This window comes from Mastigoproctus giganteus, chromosome 5 (genome assembly GCF_048544385.1).
Source record: "Mastigoproctus giganteus isolate SK-2022 chromosome 5, ASM4854438v1, whole genome shotgun sequence".
In the NCBI taxonomy this organism is placed as follows: Eukaryota; Metazoa; Arthropoda; class Arachnida; order Uropygi; family Thelyphonidae; genus Mastigoproctus; species Mastigoproctus giganteus.
In genome coordinates, this window is record NC_143579.1 from 86,626,617 (window position 1) to 86,653,479 (window position 26,863).

Sequence of the window (26,863 nt, forward strand, 5' to 3'; positions counted from 1 at the left end):
TTCTGACATCCTTTTGATGGAAGACCACAGGAGGCATTGAATGGAGCGTGTTGAGAATGGTGGGAAGGGTTTTACCAAGATCATTAATACAGGAGTTGGAAGAAAAATGGGATGCTAGCAGGACAGCTTTATCCTTGGCTGAAGTGACAACAGAACCATCTGGTTTTGACAAAGGTGGTAGCAGACATGGGCAAAAGTTCTGACCAGAATGCTTGGAATCCTTTATTCCACACTCCACTTTAAAATCTCGTCCTTTATCTAAACCTTGGTTTTCCATTAAATGTGCTAAGGCTGTTCAAGAGAAGAATGTTGATATCGTAATTGGCTTGTTTTCAATTCTTCAGTTTCATTTTCTGCCTATACCATAGCTCATAACAATTGTAAAACAGTCCTTAATCAGTCCAAACTAGATTTTGAACAGGCCAAGAGTAGAAAACTTGCTTCTTGCCGTAATGGTAGCCGATCATTCTGGTCTCTTGCCAAAGCTATTGGCTGCAACTTTTGCTCATCTGTGCTCCCACCTCTGTCAAAACCAGATGATTCTGTTGTCACTCCAGCCAAGGATAAAGCTGACCTGCTAGCATCCCATTTTTCTTCAAAATCATGTATTAATGACCTTGGTAAAACACCACCCACCATTCCCAACACGCTCCATTCAATGCCTCCTGTGGTCTTCCATCAAAAGGATGTCACAAGGATTTTGACAAATCTCAATGCTAAGAAAGTTCCTGGCCCTGATGATATTTCTCCACTTGTTCTCAAAACCTGTGCTCCTCAACTTACTCCTGTTCTTTGCTGCCTTTTTTCACTTTCTTATTCCAAAGGTGTTTTTCCTTCTGCTTGGAAATTTGCTCACATCCAGCCAGTTCCCAAAAAAGGGTGACAAGTCCCTCCCATCCAATTATCATCCCATTGCAATTACTTATACTCTTTCTAAAGTAATGGAGAAATCAATTAACCGCCAACTCTTAAACTACCTAGAATACTTCCGTCTGATCAACGATCGCCAGTATGGATTCTGTCAGTGTCTATTCACTGGTGATATTTTAGCTTATGTTACCCATTTATGGACTAATTCAATGGAAAAGTTTGGTGAAACACAAGCAGTTGCCCTAGACATCTCAAAGGCTTTCGATCATGTTTGGCATAAAGGTCTTCTAAACAAACTTCCATCTTATGGATTACCAACTGTTTTTTGCAATTGGTTATCCAGTTTTCTCTCTGATTGCTCACTGAGGGTGATGGTAGATGGCTCTCTGTCTTCTAACTTCTCCACTAATGCTGGTGTCCCCCAAGGTTCAGTTCTTTCCCCCACTCTTTTCCTCTTATATATTAATGAGCTTCATCTATTGACTGGAAATCCTATCCTTAGTTTTTTCAATGATAGCACATTGCATTCCACTTTCCATTTTGAAAAACCTTGCACTGCTCAATCAGCTCCAACTTTTCGAATATCCACTACTAATTCCTTAAATGCCGATCTCCAGGTAATTTTCCAGTGGGTAAAGACAACTTATTTGATTTCAATCGTTTTAAAACTCAATCTTATCTTATATCTTGCTAAAAGGATTCTTCTGCTGCTATGCTTAGCTTTGGTGACACTCCGATTTCTAGGCAAAATGATATCTCTCTTTTGGGGATTACCCTGACTTCTAATCTCTCTTGGCACAAGTACATTACAAATATTGCTTCCTCTATACTAAACAACTTGGTTTTCTCTTTTGCTCTTGGCATTACTTTTCTTCAAAACAGCTGTTCACTCTGTACAAATCACCAATCCACCCTACCATGGAATATTGGTCCCACATCTGGGGCAGTGTCCTCAAAACTTCTCTCAGGCTTCTAGATTCCATTCAGAAGAGAGCAGTTAGGTTAATTAATGACTCCTTTCTAACAGAGTATCTCCACTCTCTGTCTCATTGACGTACTGTTTCTACTGCATGCCTTTTACTTCCTTGGGCACTGTTCTTCTGAATTGGCTTCTTTAATTCTGGCTCTCTCTTTCAAAACAGTAAGAACACGTGCCGCCACGTGCCAACATCCATTTACGGTCCAACTTGAAACTCACAGAACTAACTTTTCATCTTCCTCATTTATTCATTCAACTGCCGTTTTCTGGAACAGCCTTCCTTCATACATATTTCCTGAAAAGTACAGTCTACAGAAGTTCAAATCTAATGTCAACAAATACCTTCTTTCCTCTTCTGACCCTACAATCCAAGCACGGTACAAAGTACTATACATTCTAATACCTCTCGTGTTTGGGATTTTCATAAAAAAAAAGGGGGGGGGGCAAGAAGCAAGTTTTCTACATCTTAGCCTGTTTGAAATCTAGATTGGACTGATTAATAGCTGCTTTATAATTGTTGCAAAGTTTGGTGTAGGCAGAAAATGAAACCTGAAGAATTGGAAACAAGCCAATTACAATATGCAACATTCTTCTCTTGAACAGCCTTAGCACATTTATTGGAAAACCAAGGTTTACATAAAGGACAAGATTTTAAAGTGGAGTGTGGGATAAAAGATTCCATTCCAACAAGAATAATTTCACTGACATGATCTGAGCAAATGTTAACATCAGAAGTTTTGAAACAGTAATCCGACCAAGGAAAAGAAATCTCGCGGGTCATCACATTTTGCATTCTTGTAATGCCAAACAATAGGAGCTTGTGAATGTGATAAAGGCTCCGTTGGAGAAGAGACAATCACCAGGTTGTGATCTGAGGTACCTAAAGGACCACTCACTTCCACCGTGTACTTAGAAGGGTTGTTTGTGAGAAAAAGATCAAGCATGTTGGCTGTATGGTTAGGATTGTCTGGTATTCTTGTAGGTAAATGAACAATCTGTGCAAGGTCATTAGTAATTGCAATGCCTAAACATCTCGACCAGCTAGGTCGATCTGTCTAGAAAACGGAAGCCAGCTGGAGTTGTGAACATTAAAATCAACAAGGAAAATTACCTCACTGTTAGGAAAGTTGGACTGGAGAAAGGTAAGTTGCAAAGAGAGGAAGTCAAAGAGCTCAAAGTGATTAGTGGAGTTCGGAGAATGATAGAGACAATAGATGAATTTGACAGAATGAGGTAGAGAGATTTTAAGCCAGAGAAGATTGAAAAGAGGAGATTCCAAATTACTAAGTCTCTGACAGGGAATATTGGAATGGTCGTATTCACAAGTACCACCTTTGAGGCAGAAGGAATCATAACGCAAATAATTTGGCCAATGAGATGAGCAATAGTTGAATCAACTGATAACTGAGATTCTGTCAGAAAAGTACATGGGATTTGGCAGACTGCAAGGAAATGGACATCGTTGAGATTAGAATTTGAGTATATTTGTAAAATGAACTAGGAAGTGTTTGGGAGATTTAGATCTTTTCGCAGACAAGTTGACTCTATTAGTTTGACAATTCATGGTGTATTCGATAGTAAGAAAAAGTGGGTGGGGGACATGCTGTATGAAGTAATGTAATTTTTTTTGGAGGCGTACACATGGTAAGAATATACCTAGATCATTGACATAACATGGCCTTCACAATGCCCCCCCACATATACACTACTTGGACTCCCTCCAGTCACTATCTAGCAGAGTACAGGTAGCAAGATTATACACTAGCTGATCCGGAAGCCTCCTAAAGAGTTACTGATAGGTTTGGTCCAGTGTACTAACTAGCGGCTGGTCTGCGAAGACCATTTTAGAGCTTTACTCTCGAAATGTAAGGAAGATTGGATCTCACCATTATGTCCATCATAACCTCAAAAGTCATCAGTGATACTGCATGATGAAAGAGATGGGGAAGGGTTGACTTGAACTTAGCGCTGCAGACTAAACATGGGTTCCACCACTTCAGTCCTCCAATAAGGAAAGTGGTGGTATTGCACCGGTTGATGAGAGCCATCTACCATCTAGTATTGCCTGGTAACACAGAAGGGTGGCCTTCCTCCATAAAAAAACATAACCCCTGCTTATGTTTTTTTCACACCTGGGTGGTCACCTAAAGTGTGCTTGTGCATGGGGTTATACCCAGCATTGCTAACAGTCCCGCCTTCGTGAAGCTGCAAGCAGAGGATTTGGCTGTCACAGACTGTCCGGACTTTGCTGAAATTGGGCCCACTTGATTGAGTGTCACCCGAATAACCCCTGCTTATGTTTTTTTCACACCTGGGTGGTCACCTAAAGTGTGCTTGTGCATGGGGTTATACCCAGCATTGCTAACAGTCCCACCTTCGTGAAGCCGCAAGCAGAGGATTTGGCTGTCACAGACTGTCCGGACTTCGCTGAAATTGGGCCCACTTGACTTGAGTGTCACCCGAATATCAGTTCCATAACCGTGTTAGACTCCCAAATATCAAGTACAGCTTGTCTGGCATATCTGAGAGAATGTCTGACAACCTCAAGGACCAAATGTTGTCAGACTCCTGAAATAAACCTTTCATAGTCAGCCCATGGACTTTTCAACTGCCTCTCAACTGCCTTAATGAAGTGAAAGTGAACAGGTGCAATCAGAATCAGTATATTGATAAAACTTGTGAGCTGAAGAGATAAATTATAATACAGACGAACTGCTCTACAGTGTTCTTTAAAATCTAATCGTATTTTACAGAAGATGTAGTCAACACATATTGGAATATACCGTATTTTCTGCTTATAAGACGCGGTTTTTTTCACGAAGAAATACCCAGAAAATCACCCTGCGTCTTACATGGTCAATGTCAGATTAGGCCTAATGACTACTGGCAATGCATCTTCGATGACGCAGTGCCGGTAAACGTTCTGAAAACTTCCCTTTGAAATTCACACCAATTTTACTTAAGATTTATCTGTTGAAATATATTTTTAACAATTATCAGTGGTTACAATCTATGGCAACAATATATACCAGTAATCTTTTTTTCATGGAAAATTTGTTGAAATCTGCATGATATGAATCTCACAATCAGACGTTAGTAAAAACTTGTTTCATTTTCCCATGTGTTTGCTTCCTCTATAATATGATCTCGTGCTTTTATGGTATTCCTCTATGATCTTGCGCTTTTATGGTATGGCGGGCTAATTAGACTGGATCGTGATTTTTCAATTCGAACCGTCTTTTACAAAGAGAAAGTGACGCCCGTATTGTCTTAGTGAGTAAGAATTTCTGTTACGTTACTTCTGTCAGCTTTTTTTAGAATCAAACATTTCATTATTGGTTGAACATTTACCCAAGCGTATACCATTATTTTTAGAAAAATATATTACCGTATTTAATTTTATTATTATTATTTTCTTTATCAAAAATTTTTTTATAAATTTTTATTTACATCAGTCTGTAAAAGATCACTTCTTAGTTTCACCGTAAATGGTAACGAAGGATAATAGAAGGGTTATTATTTTTTTCCAAAATATGAGGCCAAAACTAGGGTGCGTCTTATAAGCCGGAAAATACGGTACTAACAAGTGCTTTTTTTTGTACAAAGGAACCATAATATTGGTCAGGAAGCTCCTTCACCACTGGTACCTGACTTGTCAATATTCGAACAGAACAAGAATGAAACTCATTTCATCTTGTGTTGCACTGTCCTCACTGAAGTTAGCATTCAATGAGAAACTCTCGTGGAATGCTTCCATGACAACACGTTTGACAGTACAACAATATGTGGAACAGGTGCCCCAGCAAAGCTGACTCTTCAGTGAACCATTTCCTATGCCTTTAGTGGTGTACCCATTCTACATCGGTCTCACATAGAGAGCCAAAATCTAGCTGAAATCTTGTAATAAGGTCTGATCAACCATTGTGGGTCTTGGTAAGCCTTTTGAGGACCCTTCTGCTACCAAACTAAGTTTGCATTTTACCGAATTTAATTCTTTCATTTCATTCAATCAGATTAGTACATAATTACCTTGTGCACCTAATGCAATTGCTTCCCCCCTGTCCCAAAGCAGCCAATTTTTGTTCTGTTCAATTCATTATCCCTCAACTTGCGTAACATTTGTGCTGTGCCCTGTATTTTTCTTATTGCTGTGATTGATAGAAAAAGCAGCCTTTATTAATTTATTTAACAAGAAAGAGTGATATGTTGTCTTGTGTCTGGCTATCAGAAATGTGAGTTAAACTGGTTGCCATAAGATACATTTATTTAATTGGGAAATAAATATTTATCAACATATTTTTATTCAGTTTTAAATTTAAAAATGTATTTTTTAATTAGTTTTTGTTTCATAAAATTTTACATTTCAATCCCTGGCCATATTGTGGGCATTGCTCTAAAATGAAAAACCTGCAGAACAGGTTGGTTGATGGCAAGCTGAATGATTATGGCAAATTTTTTTCAGGTGTATTTTTCTATGGCCGTATTCGTTACGTTTGATTTTTAATTACATACTATATAGCTGTTTCGGTTCAATGTTTTAGAAAGTAAAACAGACAAACCTCTACTGCATTAAAGCTGTCTGAACACAGCTGAGGCGAATTTCATTACAGAATCCTCTTTCCCAGCAATGTTTTATCACAGTTGCCTGTGAGCAAACGTTAGTGGATATATAGTATTACATGAACTGGTGTATATGTACTGTTCAGAATAATAGAAGACTGGTTTGTTCATATCCTTAACTTGCATTATAAATTATGTGACATCTATATCATACACCAAGAAATTATATAGATAACTGTTTCTATTACTTCAGTATTTTTACCAATACTGTAGTTATAGAGGTAAAAGAATAAATAAGAATAAAATTGTCATTAAAATAAGTAAATCATATACAGTATTGTAAATACCAAAAAAGTAAGCTGCTGATGCATTCTCTGTCTTTTAGTGCTCTGATTATATTTTGTCAAGTCCCCAAGTTTCCAGGTTTCAGACTACACTTCTCCTATGTGATTAAAGAGAATGGGAAAAAAATAATAATAAATAAAATTAAAATATTAAAAAAAATAAATGAAGCACAGAACTTTAAAATAGTTTATTGCATTTCATGGCAGTTTTTGTGATTTACCTGCTGCCATCATGACATGCATTAATTAGTTCCATTAATTTGAAAGAAAAGTCTGGAAATAACATTCAGATAGTATTGGAATGCATGGCTTTTTCCAGAACATTTTTTTCTAAAGCTACATCTTTATTAAAAGTTTTCAATTCGCAATCTTTCCAAGGAGGGAGGTGTTTTATGTTCTGATCCTATTTCTTCAGAGATCTTTTAAAAAGTGTGGATTTCAGTAGGGTTTGATTAAATTAATCATTTCATAGTTTTTAATGTGGGTATAACTCAATATCTGATGCTAATACTTCTTTGGTTTTAGCTTCCATTACCCCTCCCCCCCAATGCCCAATCGCAATTAGACATTGGGTGTGTGTTTGTGCTCAGTGGGTGCATATTCCTATGCAGTTTGATTAGAGCAACTAGTTGTCTTTTATAATAATAATAGTAATAGTAGTAGTAGTGGTAATAGAGGCATGTGATGCAAGAAAGCAAGCATATGAGCTTATGTAGCATCAGCCACATAAAAAAAAACAATTTCACACAACGATTCCCTCTAAAAGTTTGTCCAGCTCCTCCTTGAATTTATTTAAGCTATCAACAACGGCAGATGGAAGTACGTTCCAGCAATTAACCACCCACTGGCTAAAGGCAAATTTCTGCACATCTATTCTACAACTGTCTTTCCTCGGTTTGAATTAGTATCTCATCTTTCCAGGAGAAATCCAAAATATTTTGGTGAACACTGAGCTCATAGCATTTTGAGGACTATTTTAACCAAAATAAATCTTACTTCATACAACTATTGTCCCTATGCTAAGTACATTCCTGGAACAGAAAAATAAATCAACTGTCTGAGCAGAAGCAAAATGGTGGGGAGGAGAAATGAACATATAAGTTTATGAAATATGTATTTTCTGAAAATTATGCCCAAGAAAAAATTTAAGAAATATACCACATAACTGCAAAGAAGTGTAAGAAGACTATAGGATATATAAACAGAAGAGACTGGCACATTGCATGACAACTGAATAATTCCTGGAGCAGAAAAAAAGTAATGGCCAAAGAGGGGAGAAGGAGAGATTACCCTGTGTAGCACAGTGTTTATAAGTTTACTTGTGTATTTTTCCTGCCTTTAATATATTTAAAGATTATTTTACTTTTTAAGCACAACCACTTTATAAGTGCACATATTATTTCATCAAAATCACAAAAATAGATATAAACAACATACCACAGGACAGATAAAAAAAGTTTAAAATATTGATAATTTTAAATAATAATTGTAACCACTAATCATACAGTTATTTAAATGAATTATACCTCACAGAGACAGATACTATGGATGCTTATTTAATCAAGGTCAGGCCACGCCTTGAGTACTGCGTACAGGTCTGGAGGCCTCATTTTAGGAAGGATGTAGATTTACTTGAGCGTGTACAGGGAAGGGTAACAAGATTGGTGAGGGGAATGAAGGGATCCTCTTACCAAGAGAGGCTTAAGTTCTGCAAATTGCAGTGGCTGGAGACTAGGCACCTGCACGGTGATCTGATTGAGTTATATAAGGCCTTGAATGGGTTGAGCACGCTGAATTCTGATGGGATCCTTCCACTTGTTCAGATTACGAACCTAAGGGGGCATAAATTCAAATTAAGAAAGGACAGATGTAGAATAGATGCGTGAAAATTTGCCTTTAGCCAGCGGGTGGTTAATTGCTGGAACAAACTTCCATCTGTCGTTGTGGAAGTTGATAGGTTGAATAAATTTAAGGAGGAACTGGACAGGCATTTGGAGGGAATGGTGTGATTTTTTTTTTTTTTTTTTGTCTGATGCTGCATAAGCTCATACATTTGCTTTCTTGCGTCACATGCCACTACTACTACTACTATGTTTCTCGTGGGCACCCTGCAGTATGTACAAAGATCTAGTTGGAAAGCTGTTTCAAACAATGGATTCATCACTGTTAAACTCTCTTCAAATTTTTCCAGTGCTGTTATCTCTTATTTGTATTCTAACTAATATAGACACAGATTTAATAGATAGCTACACAAAAATTGCTTTGAAAATTAGTGGTGGAGATCATACCCTCATTAGCCTTAATTTTTAACAATTTGGGCTTAAGGGATATATGTAGATGTAAAAAATACCATTCCATAATATTCAGCAATCAAGTCATAATAAAAACAAATTAATATTTAAAGGCATTTAATATTTAAATTCAATTTACACACACAGTTTCCATTTCTTAAAAATTTAAAAATTACACAAAGAAACTTACTTGCAAGGTCCCACACCCATTCAGAAAATCACTTGTAAAGGACTAAACAGCTTTTAAAATGTTAAAACAATCTTTGTAAATCAATAAATACAGGAACATAACATAGCTATAAAAGTAAAACTTCTTATTTATACAAATTTACAATATAATTCATGTTTCTTCTATTACGTAATCTTGAAAATTTCCATTTTCATCCTATTCCTAAACACTTAGATGAAGGGATCAGTAATATTAAAATTAGCTTCATCTTAACTAGTTCAGTGATAGGCTAGAAAATAATAAGTCTTCACTCAACTTATTGATTGCTGTCAGTGAAACATAAGTATGCTATTAAATGTTCATACTTTTGTACATCATTGGCTTCATCAACTTGTAGGGCAGAGAGATTGCTTTGTGCTTTTTAAATCAACTGCTCATTGACACACAACATGGTTTTAAGAGAAAATCATGTTTAACTAACCTGGTAAGCTATTTTGACATAGTTTATTTGGATTTCAGCAAGGCATTTAACACAGTCCCTCATGAGAGCTTACTGTATAAGCTGGAACGTGATGGGGATTACTGGAAAGATTCTAAGGTGGATTGCAGGGTGGTACAAGGCCAAGAGTTGTGATTAATGGATATTCATTCAGATTGGTGTAACATCAGAAGTAAGGTCCCCCAAAGATCTGTTCTTGGGCCATAAAGTCAATTTACAAGGCAGGAGGCTTAGACTAGATTGTAGGAAGTTTTCAAAGGTTAATAGGATAGTTACTTGTGTGAAGAGGGAAGTACATAATTTGTTTTGTATTTTTTTATTTTATTTTATTTTTTTTTTATTTTTTTTTTTTTTGGCCAGTCCAGCAAAACCCTGTCTTCCTTGCACTATATGACCAATACTAATACTATCCTGTGACTATTCTTTTTCAGGTTAAGTTTATGTCCCTTTACATGTGTCTCCAAGCAAGAATCAGAATGCCTTCAACATTTAATTTACTCAGTCCGTTTCAGGCCTTGAACACCACAATCATTTCTTGCAGGTGCCTAATTTAGATTTGCAGAACTGAAGTCTTTCTTTGTAATTGGTAATGATACTTTTTTTTTGTCCCTGACTAATCTTGTTGGTCTTCTCTATATGCAGAACACACGATGTTGCCTACCCATTGCCTTGTCTCTGCTGGCAAAATTCCTCTATATCATTGACAGAATTTCATGTTAGACTATACAGTTACCCCCAGTTCTTTTTCTCTTTTCCACTGCTTTGAGTGTGTTACCACCTGATGTCTTATTCTGAGATTACTTCTTTCTATATACATTATCTCACTTTTAAATAATATGTGAATGACATGTCTAAGCCATATTTGCCCTTATATCATGAAATCATAGCAACATATACAATAACTTGAATTTTCAATTGTTAAAGCATGGTTTCCACTTCTCAGCTCATCTGACAAATTTATGTAGGTCTTGTTGCAGCAATACAACCTGATTTTTGTCATTTGCCCCCAACATCCTTCATTTCTGCAGATTTGACATTGTTATCATAAATATTGAAATAATAAAAGTTCCAGCATTGAACCCTGATAGTCTTCTTGGACTAATAACATTAGGCCAAGATGAGCAGCATCCCATAATGGGGTGCCTCCGTAGCCAGGTGGGCAGGAGCAGCAGTGCATAGCACACGCTTCTTGATTAGACTGGGGTTCAAGCCCATGCCCACCAAATACGGAGGATGCGGAAAGGTCAGGAAATAACCACCACATATCCCCGGAGCAATATGGCCTTAGTTGCTAATGCTCCTAAAAACCAAATAACAAACAACAAGCATCCCATAATAACCACTCTCTGTCTTCTGCCACCTTTTCTAGCAGTGTCTTTAGTGTAGAACAATATTAAAAACTTGCTGAAAATTAAGTATACAATGTCAAAATCATTTTTTGAATCCAATTCCTTTATTATTGTATTATAGTAGCCAGTCAGTCAGAATGGCCAGATATGACCTTCCTTTAACAAATCTATTAACAAATTAAATCTTTCAACTGTGTTCCTGTTAATATGATCCTGTATTACTCCTTTGATCACCAATTTCATGTTTTTCCCTAGAGCACAAGTCAAGTTACACATCTATAGTTACTCACTTTCTCCTTTGATTTCCCTTTATGAATACACAAGGCATTTGCACATCTCCAATCCATATAGGGGTCCCTGAATCCAAGGATGGTCTCTAAATTATGGCTAAAGGTTTACTTGCTTCCTTTGCTGCTACTGTTTCAACATAATTGGAAAGATCCATCAGCTTCAGGTGCCTTATTTACAGTTGAAACTGTTTATAGCAACCCTCTTTTTAACGTCCCACATGTTATAACGTTCCTGTGTGACTGGTCCCGGCCAATTTCTCATTTAACCTAATTCTATTTTATGAATAATCAATATAACGTACTTCCGATATAACGACTGTTTTCTCATTCCCTTGGGGAGTCATTTTATAGAACCTTGACTGTACTTTTAGCCTCAAGTGCTCTTTCACTTTCATCTCGGTTATCACAAAGTAATTTAGTTTCTAGTTATAAATTGATGTACTTCTGCAATGTCCATTCTTGATGACTTTTTCATTCATGAATGTAGGTGAAAATATAGTAAGTACCGGTTATAGTGATCACTGGTTATTAGAATCAGCAGCTTTGGAGATTCAAATTTCAAAGCACCGATTCAAATCATTAAAATGCACTACACTTTCATCGTTTATTAGAATTACATCTTTGGATATAAGAATCAATTTTGAACACCTCTGTGATATTTTTCTAAAGACCATTTCTGGAGGTCACATTTCTAGAGGTCACAACCTTAAAACAATTTTCAGTTTTCTGTATATTGGGCCTTTTTGTTTGTACAATCTGTTATAAGTGGGTAGCTACTACAGCTTTAACAGAAGAAATTGTCCAGTCTGTTACTGATAATTTTGTCAAGGAGGAGGTAAATGGAGATGAACCTGAATGATTTTTCCAGTTACAAAACGGCAAACTCCTGAGGCTATAGCCATCCTGAAGAGAGTATTGCAAGAAACTGATGTAAGTGATCTTGAATATAGACCAGTGTTCTCCTCAGAAAATTTTTCCAGCCAGGTGACATGAAGTAACTGGGTGGGGAAGCATTAATATGTTCAAATTAATATTGAGATCAATGAGCGGTGCCATATGGTACTGAAAGAATTGCTTAAATTTTATCTGGGCAGTCAGTTAAATTCACCAGGCGGTGCACCCATTTGATAGGTCCTGGGGAGAACACTGTAGACTGCTGTACGATATAGAAAAATCTATAAATAGACTTTGTAGTGATAATTTAAAGCAATCTAAAATAAGTGACTATTTTAAATAATAATCATATTACAAAGTGTTGTGCTTAATAAATATGTATATAAAAATTAAATTGAACTGTGTATGGAAGTATAAATTTAGTTTTATTTTGCTAACCTGTGGATGATATTCTTCTGATTTTCATGCATCATGTATCATTTAATTGGTAAAAAAAATTTGGTAATAAAGTGTAAATTTGTGTTTTATATCTTTATTTTTATAGCTTGTGGATAATATTTGTCGATTTTCACTTATTAGAATTACCATTCATTAGAATCAAAATTCAAGTTGCAAACATAATCATTATAACCGGTGCTTACTATACTTTCAAGCTGAATCCTAACTCATTGGGATTCTAGCATATGTTGAAAAGACAGCCATCATCGCTCAAAAACATTAATCACTAAGAACTCTTTGACTTCCTCTCTTTGCAACTTGACTTTCTCCAGTCCAACTTTCCTAACAGTGAGGTAATTTTTCTTGGTGATTTTAATGTTCACAACTCCAGCTGGCTTCCGTTTTCTAGTCACATAGACACAACTGGTCGAGATGCCGAGGCTTTTGCAGTTACTAATCGCCTTGCACAGATTATTCATTTACCCACCAGAATACCGGATAATCCTAACCATACAGCTAACATGCTTGATTTTTTTCTCACAAACAACCCTTCTAATACACGGTCGAAGTGAGTGGTCCTTTAGGCACCTCTGATCACAACTTGGTGGTTGTTTGTTCTCCAATGAAGCCTTTATCTCATGGCTGTTCGCAAGCTCCTGTTGTTTGGCATTACAAGAATGAAAAATGGGATGACCTGCGAGATTTCTTTTCCTTGGTCGGATTACTGTTTCAAAAGTTCCGATGTCAACGTTAGCTCAGATCGTGTCAATGAAATAATTCTTGTAGGACTGGAATCATTTATTCCACACTCCACCTTAAAATTTCGTCCTTTCTCTAAACTTTGGTTTTCCAATAAATGTGCTAAGGCTGTTCAAGAGAAGAATGTTGAATATCATAATTGGCTTGTTTCCAATTCTTCAGTTTCATTTTCTGCCTACACCAAAGCTCGCAACAATTGTAAAGCAGTAAATAATCAGTCCAAACTAGATTCTGAACAGTCTAAGAGTAGCAAACTTGCTTCTTGCCATAATGGTAGCTGAGCATTCTGGTCTCTTGCCAAAGCTATTGGCAGCAACATTTGCACATCTCTGCCCCCACCTCTGTCAAAACCAGATGGTTCTATTGTCACATCAGCCAAGGATAAAGCCAACCTGCTAGCATCGCACTTTTCTTCCAACTTGTGTATTAATGATCTTGGTGTAACACCTCCCACCATTCCAAGCAAACTCCGTTCAATGCCTCCTGTGGTCTTCTGTCAGAAGAATTTTGATGAATCTTGATGCTAAGAAGACTAGAGGTCCTTGTGGTATTTCTCCACTTGTTCTCAAAACCTGTGCTTCTGAACTTGCTCCTGCTCTTTGCTGCCTTTTGTCACTTTCTTATTCTGAAGGTGTTTTTCTTTCTGCTTGGAAATTTGCTTATATCCAGCCAGTTCCTAAAAACGATGACAAATCCCTCCCATTCAATTATTGTCCCATTGCAATTACTTTTATCCTTTCTAAGGTAATGGAGAAATCAATTAACCACCAACTCTTAAACTACCTAGAAACCTATCTGATCAACGATCACCAGTATGAATTCCGTCAGTGTCAATCCACTGGTGATATTCTGGCTTATGTTACCCATTTATGAACAGTTTCAATGGAAAAGTTTGGTGAAACACAAGCAGTTGCTCTTGACATCTCAAAGGTTTTCGATCGTGTTTGGCATAAAGGTCTTTTAAACAAGCTTCCATCTTATGGTTTGCCAACGGTTTTTGTAACTGGTTATCCAATTTTCTCTCTGATCGCTCATGAGGGTGATGGTAGATGGCTCTCTATCTTCTAATTTCTCCACTAATGCTGGTGTCCTCCAAGGCTCAGTTCTTTCCCCCACCCTTTTCCTCTTGTATATTAATAACCTTCTTCCATTGACTGGAAATCATATCCATAGTTTTGCCGATGATAGCACGTTGCACTCCACTTTCCATTTTGAGAAACCTTGTCCTGCTCAATCAGCTTCAACTTTTCGAAAATCTGCTATCAATTTCTTAAATGCCGATCTTCCGGTAATTCTCCAGTGGGGCAAAGACAACTTATTTGATTTTAATCCTTCTAAAACTCAGTCCTGTCTTATATCTCGCAAAAAGAATTCTTCTGCACCCATGCTTATTTTTGGTGACACTGATTTCTAGGCAAGATGATATATCGTTTTCGGGGATTTCCCTGACTTCTAATATCTCTTGGCACAAGCACATTACAAATATTGCTTCCTCTGCATCTGAAAAACTTGGTTTTATCTTTCACTCTTGGCATTACTTTTCTTCCAAACAGCTGTTCACCCTGTACAAATCGCAAATCCACCCTACCATGTGCTAAGGCTACCATGGAATATTATTCCCACATTTCGGGAGGTGCCCCCAAAATCTCTCTCAGGCTTTTGGATTCCATTCAGTAGGGCGTCTCCGTAGCCAGGTGGGAAGGAGCAGCGGTGCATAGTACACGCTTCTTGATTAGACCGGGGTTCGAGCCTGTCACCACCAAATACGGAGGATGCGGAAAGGTCAGGGAATGACCACCGCATATCCCGGAGCAATATGGCCTTAGTTGCTAATGCTCCTAAAAACCAAATAACAAACAAACAAACAACAAACCATTCAGTAGAGGATAGTTAGGTTAATTAATGACTCATCTCTAACAGATTAGTATTGGCATATGATGCAAGAAAGCAAGCTTATGCAGCATCAGCCAAAAAAAAACACTCCCATTTCACCCCTCCATTCATTCCAGATACCTGTCCAGCTCAGTCTTAAATTTATTTAGGCTATCAACTTCCACAACAAAAGATGCAAGTCTGTTCCACCAATCAACTACCCACTGGCTAAAGGCAAACTTCCGCACATCTATCCTGCAGCTGTCTTTCCTCAATTTGAATTTATGCCCTCTCAGGTGATCATTCTGAGCAAGAGGAAGAATCCCATCAGCATTGAGCATGCTGAAACCATTCAAGGCTTTATACAATCAGATCACATTGAAACAAGATCACTCAAACAGATCACTGTAATCTGCAAATCTTAAGCCTTTCTTCGTAAGAGCAACCCTTTGTTCCATTCACTAATCTTGTTGCCCTTCTCTGTACTCGTTCGAACAGCTCTACATTCTTATTAAAATGAGGCCTTCAGACCTGTATACAGTACTCAAGGTGTGGCCTGACTGTGATTATCCACTTGTATTGCCTTATACAAGAGGATAATCACCTCCTTATCCCTGCTAGAAACATTTCCTCTGTATCATTGACAAGACACCATCAGGTACTTTGTAGACCATCTGCACTGCTCAGAAAATTTCATATCTGCTGCACAATTACCCCCAGGTCCTTTTCATTCTCTACCGCTATCGGCGCCTCCGTAGCCAGGTGGGAAGGAGCAGCAGTGCGTAACACACGCTTCTTGATTAGACCGGGGTTTGAGCCCGTCACCACCAAATACGGAGGATGCGGAAAGGTCAGGGAATGACCACCGCATATTCCCGGAGCAATATGGCCTTAGTTGCTAATGCTCCTAAAAACCAAATAACAAACAAACAAACAATCTACCGCTATCAGTGTAGTACCACAGAGTTATACGTTACTCTGGGGTTACTTCCCATATGTATTACTTTACATTTGTCAATGTTAAACTTGATTTGCTACCTCTCCACCCATCTGCTCAACTTTTCTAGATCCTATTCCAGCAGCATACTGTCATTAATGTCCTTAACAACCCTACCACCCTTCGTATCGTCTACAAACTTGGACATTAAGCCTTGAATACCATCATAAAACAATAGACCCAACACTGAACTCTGAGGAACTCAGAGTTCAGTGTTGGGTCCATTGTTGGACTTCGTGGACTAATAACATTAGTCCACGAAGAGCAGTGTCCATTGATTACCACTCTGTCTTCTCCCACTCAACAATCCCTTTATCCATAGCAGCAATTTTCCTCCAATGCAACACTGCTCCAATTTGTGCAGCAGTCTTCATGTGCAACAGTATCAAAAGCCTTTTTAAGATCCAAATATATGATATCAAAGTTATTCTCTGCCTCCATTTCCTTTGTGACCACGGCGGCGTCTCTGTAGCCAGGTGGGAAGGAGCAGCAGTGCGTAGCACACGCTTCTTGATTAGACCGGGGTTCAAGCCCGTCACCACCAAATACGGAGGATGCGGAAAGGTCAGGGAATGACCACCGCATATCCCGGAGCAATATGGCCTTAGTTGCTAATGCTCCTAAAAACCAAATAACAACATCCTTTGTGACCTCATCATAGTATCCAATCAAATTGGTCAGACAAGACTTCCCCTTAACAAAACCATGCTGTGTCCGAGCTATAACTGAAGTCTTGTCTAGATGATCCTGAAGTGCTTGTTTAACCAGTGCCTCCATTAAATTCCCTGTAACAGAAGTTAAACTAACAGGTCTAAAATTACTTGTGTGGCCTTTGATCCTCCTTTATGAATTGGGATCACATTTGCACATATGCAGTCCATGGGTAGCTTCCCTGAGTCCAAGGAAGCTCTCATAATTATGGCTAAGCATTTGCTTACTTCCTTTGCCTCCTCCTTTAATATAACTGGATAGATTCCATCCACACCAGGTGCCTTTCTTGTGTTTATCTTCAACAATTTCTCCTCCACTTTACTCTCAGTTATTACAAGATTATCTACCTTACTGCCAGAGTTGAATGCACCTCTGGCATTTCCCTCCCTGATTAACTCCTCATGTGTGAACGTTGATGCAAAATATTCATTTAGTTTGTTATCTACCTGAGCAGGATCGTCATCAGTTGAACAATCAATATCCAGTGGACCAATCTGATTCATCCCTTTCCTTCTAGAGTTTACATAGGTAAAGAACTCTGCTGTTTTTCTTTGCATCCTTTGCCAAAGATTTCTCATAATCTGCCTTTGCCTGCCTAACCTCCTTTGTGACTTGGTTACAGACCAACTTATATCTATCATAAGCTTCCATGTCACCCATTAATTTATATGTATCTCATTCATTTTTCTTCTCTGCCATATGTCTCATTAGTTCATCTGACATCCATTTAGGCCTAAATCTTGAACAATATTTCTTAGTTGGTATGTAAAGCCTAGTAGCTTTCAAGATTAATTCTTTTAATACCTCCCATTTTGAATTTGCTGTTGGTAGACCATCAGTTGGTTCCATCGTATGGAATATAAATACTGTCTAAGACCCCCGGTGCCTCCGTAGCCAGGTGGGAAGGAGCAGCAGTGCATAGCACATGCTTCTTGATTACACCGGGGTTCGAGCCCGTCACCACCAAATACGGAGGATGCGGAAAGGTCACGGAATGATCACCGCATATTCCCAGAGCAATATGGCTTTAGTTGCTAATGCTCCTAAAAACCAAATAACAACAACAACAGCCTAAGACCTTTGTAGTCGCCTTTACGAAAGCAAAAACCCTTCCCTTTACCCCTGATGGTAGTTACCTCAGTAAATCCCACTTGAGCACACTGTGATCACTGCCACCTAGTGGTTCCTTTATCTGCAGATTCTTAATGCATGATGAATCACTACTGATAATCAGATCAAGAGTATTACTCCATCTAGTTGCCTCCCGAACATGCTGATGTAAACCAAGCTAGTGTGTGAGTGACCAACCCACAAATTCCAGTCAATATCCGGGAAATTAAAATCCTCCATTATAAGACTCTCTGATTTACTGGCCCACTCTATTTCCCTGTACAGTTTCTTATTATATTCATCAGAGTCATTAGGCTTATAAAACACTTGTACTCTCAATTTTGATCACCCAGTTATGTCATGCCAAACTGACAACACTGCACTGTCCAGTGATATCAACTGGCTGCACTTCTTTGGATTTTATGTTTCTTAGCTAATAGCATAACTCTTCTTCCCTTCCTATACTGTGCACATTGTACTACCCAAATTCCAGTTCTGCATTCCTTATATCTGCGTGACACCACGTCTCTGATATCCCAACAATATCTGCCTTTGATGTTTTGACCAACACCTCAAATTCATCAAATTTATTTATCAAGCTCCTAGCATCGGTGTATACATGCACCTGTTTCTATTCTTAGCTACCCAGATTCTCTCCATTCCCTGTCTCATAGATGTTCTGTTTCTGCTGCATGCCTTTTTTACGGATACTTCCATGGGCACTGTTCTTCTGAATTGGCTTCTATAATTCCCGCTCCCTCTTTCAAAACAGTACGAACACGTGCTGCCACCAGCCAATATCCATTTACTGTCCAACTTCAAACTCACTGAACTAAGTTTTCATCTAACTTGTTTATTCATTCATCTGCCGTTTTCTGGAACAACCTTCCTTCATAGTATTTCCTGAAAATTACAGTCTACAGAAGTTCAAATCTAATGTCAACAAATATCTTGTCTTTCCACCCCATGCACGATACTAAGTAATATAGGTTATAATACCTCTCGTGTTTGGGGTTGTCATAAAAAAAAAAAAAAAAAAAAAAAAACACTACAACAACCACCACAACAACAACAACACTGTATTGTCATAGAACTTTTCGAGAGTGCTGGTCAAATTAAAAATACCTCCATCAGAAAGAACGATTTGTTCTGCTCATATAGAGAGGTTTTTTATTAGGTCTATAAACTATTGTTTTCATTTGATTCAGATTATAAACGCGACTGTATAAATTGGTATTGCCCTTGATTTAACTGGATATGATCTTTTTTTCAAGGTAATGGATAAAATTTAAACAAAATATTTCCATAAGAATATCCTAGTGCCATCACAAGTACTGTAAATCCAATTTGCATTATTTGCATTGAATAAGCTTGTGCTTTCTAACAGGTGGTATTTATTTGAGTGGCAATCATTGTATTTCAAGATGGTAGATTAAAATAAAAATTCTCCTTCAAATTATCTTTGACTGCCCCTTTTTTTTTTTGCACTCAGAATTTGTTGTGGATCATTTTGTTATCACAAGTTATTAGTACTTACAAGTTTGTGCGTGTGCGCACACACACACACACACACCCCTCTCAGGCCTTTCCAATTTTTAGAAAGTAGACTTGAAATGATCAATTAGGAGGTAACACTGAACAGATTGTCCGGCCGCTAGTTAGTACACCAGACTGAACCTATTGGTAACTCTCTAGGAGGCCTCTGGATCAGCTAGTGTATAATCTTGCTACCTCTGCTCTGCCAGGTAGTGACTGAAGGGAGTCCGAGTAGTGAGGTGATTTTAATGTTCACAACTCCAGCTGGCTTCCATTTTCTAGTCACACTGACCCAGCTGGTCGAGATGCTGAGGCTTTTGCAATTACTAATGACCTTACACAGATTGTTCAATTACCTACAATAATACCGGACAGTCCTAATCAAACAGCCAACACGCTTGATCTTTTTCTCACAAAAAACTCTTCTAAGTACACGGTCAAAGTGAGAGGTCCTTTAGGCACTTCAGATCACAACTTGGTGATTGTCTCTTCTCCAGTGGAGCCTTTATCTCATGGCTATTCCCAACCTCGTGTTGTTTGGCATTACAGTAATGCAAAATGGGATGACCTGCGAGATTTCTTTTCTTCTTTTCATTGGTCGGATTACTGTTTCAAAACTTCTGATGTCAATGTTTGCTCAGATTGTGTCAGTGCAATTATTTTTGCAGAAATGGAATCCTCTATCCCACATTCCACTTTAAAATCTCGTCCTTTATCTAATCCTTGGTTTTCCAATGAATGTGCTAAGGCTGTTCAAGAGAAGAATGTTGCATATCGTAATTGCCTTATTTCCAATTCTTCAGTTTTATTTTCTGCCTACACCAAAGCTCGCAACAATTGTAAAGCAGTTATTAATCAGTCCAAGCTAGAGTTTGAACAGGCTAAGAGTAGAAAACTTGCTTCTTGCCCTAACGGTAGCCGAGCATTCTGGTCTCTTGCCAAAGCTATTGGCCGCAACTTTTCCCCATCTCTGCTCCAACCTCTGTGCAAACCAGATGGTTCTGTTGTCACTTCAGCCAAGGATAAAACTGACCTGCTAGCATCCCATTTTTCTTCCAGCTCATGTATTAATAATCTTGGTAAAACACCTCCCACCATTCCCAACATGCTCCATTCAAATGCCTCCTTTGGTCTTCCGTCAAAAGGATGTCAGAAGGATTTTGATGAATCTTAATGCTAAGAAAGCGCCAGGTCCTGATGGTATTTTCCACTTGTTCTCAAAACCTGTGCTTCTGAAATTACTCCTATTCTTTGCCGCCTTTTTTCACTTCCTTATTCCAAAGGTGTTTTTCCTTCTGCTTGGAAATTTGCTCATATCCAGCCAGTTCCTAAAAAGGGTGACAAATCCCTCCCGTCCAATTATTGTCCCATTGCAATTACTTCTAGTCTTTCTAAAGTAATGGAGAAATCAATTAACCACTGACTCTTAAACTACCTAGAAACCTTCCGTCTGATCAACGATCGCCAGTATGGATTCCATCATTATCGATCCACTGGTGATTGTCTGGCTTATTTTACCCATTTATGGACTAATTCAATGGAAAGGTTCGATGAAACACAAGTAGTTGCTATTGACATCTAAGGCTTTCGATTGTATTTGGCATATCATAAAGGTCTTCTAAACAAGCTTCTATCTTATGGTTTGCCAACTGTTTTTAGTACAGTGTTGCCTCGCAATTCGACAGTCGGATTTCGCAGACCAGCGCAAACGCTACATGATATTGCACAATAGAATGCTTTGCTGGACTACGTAGCTGCGTTTAACTTTACTAAATAGTGCTAAATAGTGACGGTTGCTTCATACATTTTAACCAATGGTATTAAAGAGTGGGAGTAACATTTAACCAATGATAGATAAAGCAGGAATACATTCTACAATTGTTCAGCTACGTTGTCTGCCCTCATAGATAGCTGCAGGTATGCCGTCAGTTCTTCCTCAGTTATGAGACAACATTATCTTGTTAATAATCATAGTCTGAATTCATGTTTGCTCGAGTTGTTTGTGCTAATTTATAATTCTGCATTTCTCATAAAGTAAAAAATTTTATGCTTTGGCAGTTACTTATTTTTTGAGTGAAATCTGATAATGGGTCCAAAGAGAAGAGAATAGCGGAATAATTCAGGAAAGAAACACACTTGGTTGAGCATAGAAAATAAGAAAGAAAGAAATTATAGATAAAGTGCAGAAAGGTAGAACAATCACAGATGTAGCTCAAGAGTATGCCGTCCCTTGGTCAACCGTGGCAACTTTTTGGCAACAAAGAGACAAGATTATAGATGCTAGGGTGTTTGCTGGAGCAATGAAAATTTCTGACAGAAACAGATCTTTAATCAATGAAGAAATGGAAAAGCTGCTTCTTATCTGGATTAGAGAAAGACAGATGAAAGGAGATCCAGTAACTCAGGCAATGATCTGTGAGAAGGCTAGGTTAATTTTTGAAGAATTGCAGAAGAAAATTCCAGGATGTATCTCAGACCAAACTGATGAATTCAAGGCAAGTAGGTATCCATAGTGTTCTCAGACATGGGGAAGAAGTTGGTGCAGATAAAAAAGGCTGCAGAAGAGTTTGTGAAAAAATTTGAAGATTTAATCATGAAGGAAGGCTACTTGCTGCAGCAAATTTTTAACGGGGATGAAACTGGGTTATTTTGGAAGTGCTTACCAAATCGAACGTACATCACGCAAGAAGTGAAGCTCCCAGGACATAAGCCTATGAAAGATAGGCTTACCTTGTTATTGGCAGCAAATGCAAGCGGAGACTTTAAAGTAAAGCCACTTCTCGTTTACCACTTTAAAAATCCTCGGTGCTTTGGGAAAAAAATCAAGTCCAACCTGCCAGTGATGTGGAGATCCAATGCAAAAGCCTGGGTAGACCAGAAAGTCTTCAAAGATTGGATTTTTGAGGAGTTTGCCCCGAGCGTAAAAAAATTCCTCATTGACAACAATTTACCTTTGAAAGCACTGCTGATTCTTGACAATGCTAGTGCCCACCCCCAAGACTTGACGAACATTCTTGAAATTGACTTTGATTTCATCAAAGTCCAGTTTTTGCCTCCAAACACCATATCACTAATCCAACCCATGGATCAAGAAGTACTTGCCTGTTTTAAAAAACTTTACACCAAGGCTTTGTTTTCACAGCTTTTCGACGTGACTTATTCTTCTGATAAGACATTGAAGGAGTTCTGGAAGACTGAGTTTAATATTCTTCACGCCATTTCCTTTATTAAAACTGCCTGGGAGGGAGTGACACAGAGGACCCTTTGTGCATCATGGAAGAAACTCGTTCCTTCCTTTTTTCGCGATGACAACAGTGCTGTCCAAGCCGCTGAAGAATCAGAAGCAGCTGCGGCCATAGGAGAAGTTGATGAGGCTGATGTGGAAGAGCTTGTGGAGGATCACGATGACGAACGAACTGTGGAAGAACTCAGAACACTCAGCAAACAGGAAACAAAAGAGAGAAAAAAGGAAATTTCATGTGAAGAAGAAGAAGACAGGGGAAAAGGGCCGATGCTAACAGCTGCCATTAAAGAAATTTTATTCCATTGGGAGAAGGTGCAGTCTGCTTGTTTAAAATAGCACCCCAACACTGCTGTTGTAACTAGAATGACAGACTTGTTTAACAACACTACTTATGTATCACTTCAAGGCTATCTTGAAAAAGAGGGAGAGACAGTCCACCCTTGATCAATTCCTCATCCCCATTCAAGCCAAGAGGAAAAGAGAAGGGGGTAGAACAAGATAAATACATCTAAGGCTCAATGAAATGTATGTACTCATTATGTATTTTGTAATTTCATTTGTTATATGGTAGAATATAGTAAAGTCAATAATATTGTGTATTTCTGTCCGACAACGAATTAATCAATTTGCCATAAACTTATATGGAAAACATTGACCCGCAGTTGGACTCTAATTCAGCGACGGATTATAGTCGTATTGCAAGGCACCACTGTAATTGGTTATCCAGTTTTCTTTCTGATCGTTCACTGAGGTTGATGGTAGATGGCTCTCTGTCTTCTAACTTCTCCACTAATTCCAGTGTCCCCCAAGGTTCAGTTCTTTCCCCCTACTCTTTTCCTCTTGTATATTAATGACCTTCCATTCACTGAAAATCCTATCCATAGTTTTGCCGATGATAGCACATTGCATTCTACTTTCCATTTTGAGAAACCTTGCCCTCCTCAATCAGCTTCAACTGCTCGAAAATCTGCTACCAATTCCTTAAATGCCAATCTTCGTTTTTTTTTTTTTTTTTTTTAGGAGCATTAAGGCCATATTGCTCTGGGGGATATGCAGTAGTCATTCCTTGACCTTTCCGCATCCTCCATATTTGGTGGTCACGGGCTCGAACCCCGGCCTAATCAAGCGTGTGCTACGCACTGCTGCTCCTGCCCACCTGGCTACGGAGGTGCCAATCTTCAGGTAATTCTCCAGTGGGGCAAAGACAACTTAGTTGATTTCAACCCTTCTAAAACTCAGTCGTCTTATATCTCGCAGAAAGGATTCTGCTCCTATGCTTATCTTTAGTGACACTCCGATTTCTAGGCAAAATGATATATCTCTTTTGGGGATTACCCTGACTTCTAATCTCTCTTGGCACAAGCACATTACAAATATTGCTTCCTCTGCATCTAAAAAACTTGGTTTTCTCTTTCACTCTATGCATTACTTTTCTTCCAAACAGCTGCTCACTCTGTATAAATCGCGAATCTGCCTTGCCATGGAATATTGTTCATACATCTGGGGTGGTGCCCCCAAAACCTCTCTCAGTCTTCTTGATTCCATTCAGAAGAGGGCAGTTAGATTAATTAATGATTCATCTCTAACAGAGTCTCTCCACTCGCTGTTTCATAGACGTACTGTTTCTGCTGCATGCCTCTTCTACAGATGCTTCCATGGGCACTGTTCTTCTGAATTGGCTTCTATAATTCCCACTCTCTTTTTCAAAACAGTCTGAACACGTGCCGCCACCAGCCAACTTCCATTTACTGTCCAACTTCAAACTCACAGAACCGACTTTTCATCTTCCTCATTTATTCATTAAATTGCTGTTTTCTGGAACAACCTTCCTTCATACATATTTCCTGAAAATTACAGTCTACAGGAGTTCAAGTCCAATGTCAACAAATATCTTCTTTCATCTTCTCAACCTCCAATCCAAGCACGGTACTAAGTACTATCGGTTCTAATACCTCTCGTTTGGGGTTTACATAAAAAAAAAAACATTTATTTTGTTACTATGATTCTTTGAGCTGGCTATTAAAAGGGCTTCAACAATTTTACTGAACAAAATTTTGTTCAGTATATCTTGAGAATGTCATCAGTCAGAATAACATTAAACAATTCTTCAGGTATAAAATCAGAATTAATATATATATATATATATGACAGGAATGTTTTTCAATTTCAGTCGCTCCAAGATTAAATGCAGGGGTGGATGTGTTCTCAAGTGGTAATAGTATGTAAAAATTCAGCAAAATTTGTTAGCTAGTTTATATTCTGTGAAATTATTGCATGTGGAACTGTTTATGAATGTTCATGGGAAAGTTTTTTTTTTTTTTTTTTTTTTTTTTCCCCAAATGACATTCAACAAATGCAAAAAATTGTCTTCAAAATTAAAATTGGAATCAAGTAACTTTTGTTACAAGATTAATTGTTAACATTTAATACAAGAACTATTGCTATGAAAGTTCTTGTATTAAACTGTGATAATACTAATTATAGCAGAGTAAATTTTATCCACTTTATCCCAGTTGCTAGCTTTTAAAGTTGTCATTATTATTATTAATAAATATTGGCCATATTTATATATAACTTTGTTATAGAATTTATTATTTAGACTTTTCATCAATTAGCCTATTCTGATAAAAACATATTTAGGTATCATACATGTATTAAAAACTTTATTTTGGTAATCCTTTCTGTTCCAGTCTAAACTACTTCCTCTACATTTGCAACCCCAGTTAGTATTTTTTTTTTTTTAAATCCAAAAGCATCCAGATCTATAATTACTATTATATTCATAGTATGTTATGAATATAATAGATAGATCAGATCAGGAATTGTTATTTATGTACAAGTAGTCACTTTCAATTGTACTCTATACTGTAGTTACTTTAAAAAGATTAATGTTAAATTGTCTCTTGAATTCATTATGGTAAATGTGGAATGTATCGATTTCATTGTGTATATTGTTTTTATTTGGTTTTATTTCTTATTTTATAAAGCTTAACTATAGATAAATTTCTCATTAAGTAGAAGTATTCCTTTCCTGGTTTGTTCCTAGAAATTCCATTGGCCAGCCAAGATCCTGTCTTCTTACAACCCTTGTGTAGCCGTAATCCCACAGCACTGCTGCTATTCACATGCTGTTTTTGATAAAGTTTTTTCAGAAGAGAATAGAAAAAAATGCATTACACTCTTGGAGAAGATTAATCCTGCTTCGCTTAGGTCTCCCCAGTCTTGTAAATCTGTGTTAAAAGCAGCTGTCCTTGTTCCATTATGTACAGTTTCTGGAGTACCATCAGTACTCTTCACACTGCGATCCACCAAATTAGGTAGAAATCGAGGTGATGTTAGTTTTCCAGGTGGGATGTATGATTCTAGTGATGTAGATGCAGTGCAAACTGCTCTGCGAGAAACCCAGGAAGAAATTGGCATTCTTAGCAGACAAGTACAAGTTTGGACACACATGGCACCAGTGCTATCACGTAGAGGAGATGTTTTAATTACTCCAGTTCTTGGTTATATTGGTAATATAAATCCTGATAAGCTGTCGATCAATCCTGAGGAAGTAGAAACAGTCTTTACCAGGACTTTAGAATCTCTGTGTGATCCTCAGAATTGGTTTTCAACCCAGTATCGAACTGGATTTACACTTCCTGCTTTCTTAGGAGGAGAGTATCGTATCTGGGGCATTACAGCCATAATATTACACTTCATATTAAGATGTTTACTTCCTCAAATTTATTGCCATAAACTTTTACACCAAAAGCTTATCTAATCAAAAGAATTTTTAATGCAATTTTTTTTTAACTTCATAGTTGTTAAGTGATAGCATATTAATCAGTGCTTCTCACTGTTTTAAAGCTGAAATGAGAAAGTCATATTCTTTATATTTTTAAAAGGAGAATTTTAAGTCATTGTTCATTTATTGTAGGAAATCTAAAATTCTTTTGATCAGCATCCATG

General features: G+C 37.8%; 1 protein-coding gene across 1 annotated transcript in view; it reads left to right on the forward strand.

The window, feature by feature from the left end:
* Positions 1-26,675, forward strand: part of LOC150085542 (mitochondrial coenzyme A diphosphatase NUDT8-like) — a 95,185-nt gene extending 68,510 nt beyond the window's left edge. Inside the window, exon 5 of the mRNA XM_090374595.1 lies at positions 25,959-26,675. Within this exon, the coding sequence (XP_090230721.1) occupies positions 25,959-26,675 (717 nt within the window). The remainder of the gene's footprint in view (positions 1-25,958) is intronic.
* The last annotated feature ends 188 nt before the right edge of the window (positions 26,676-26,863 follow it).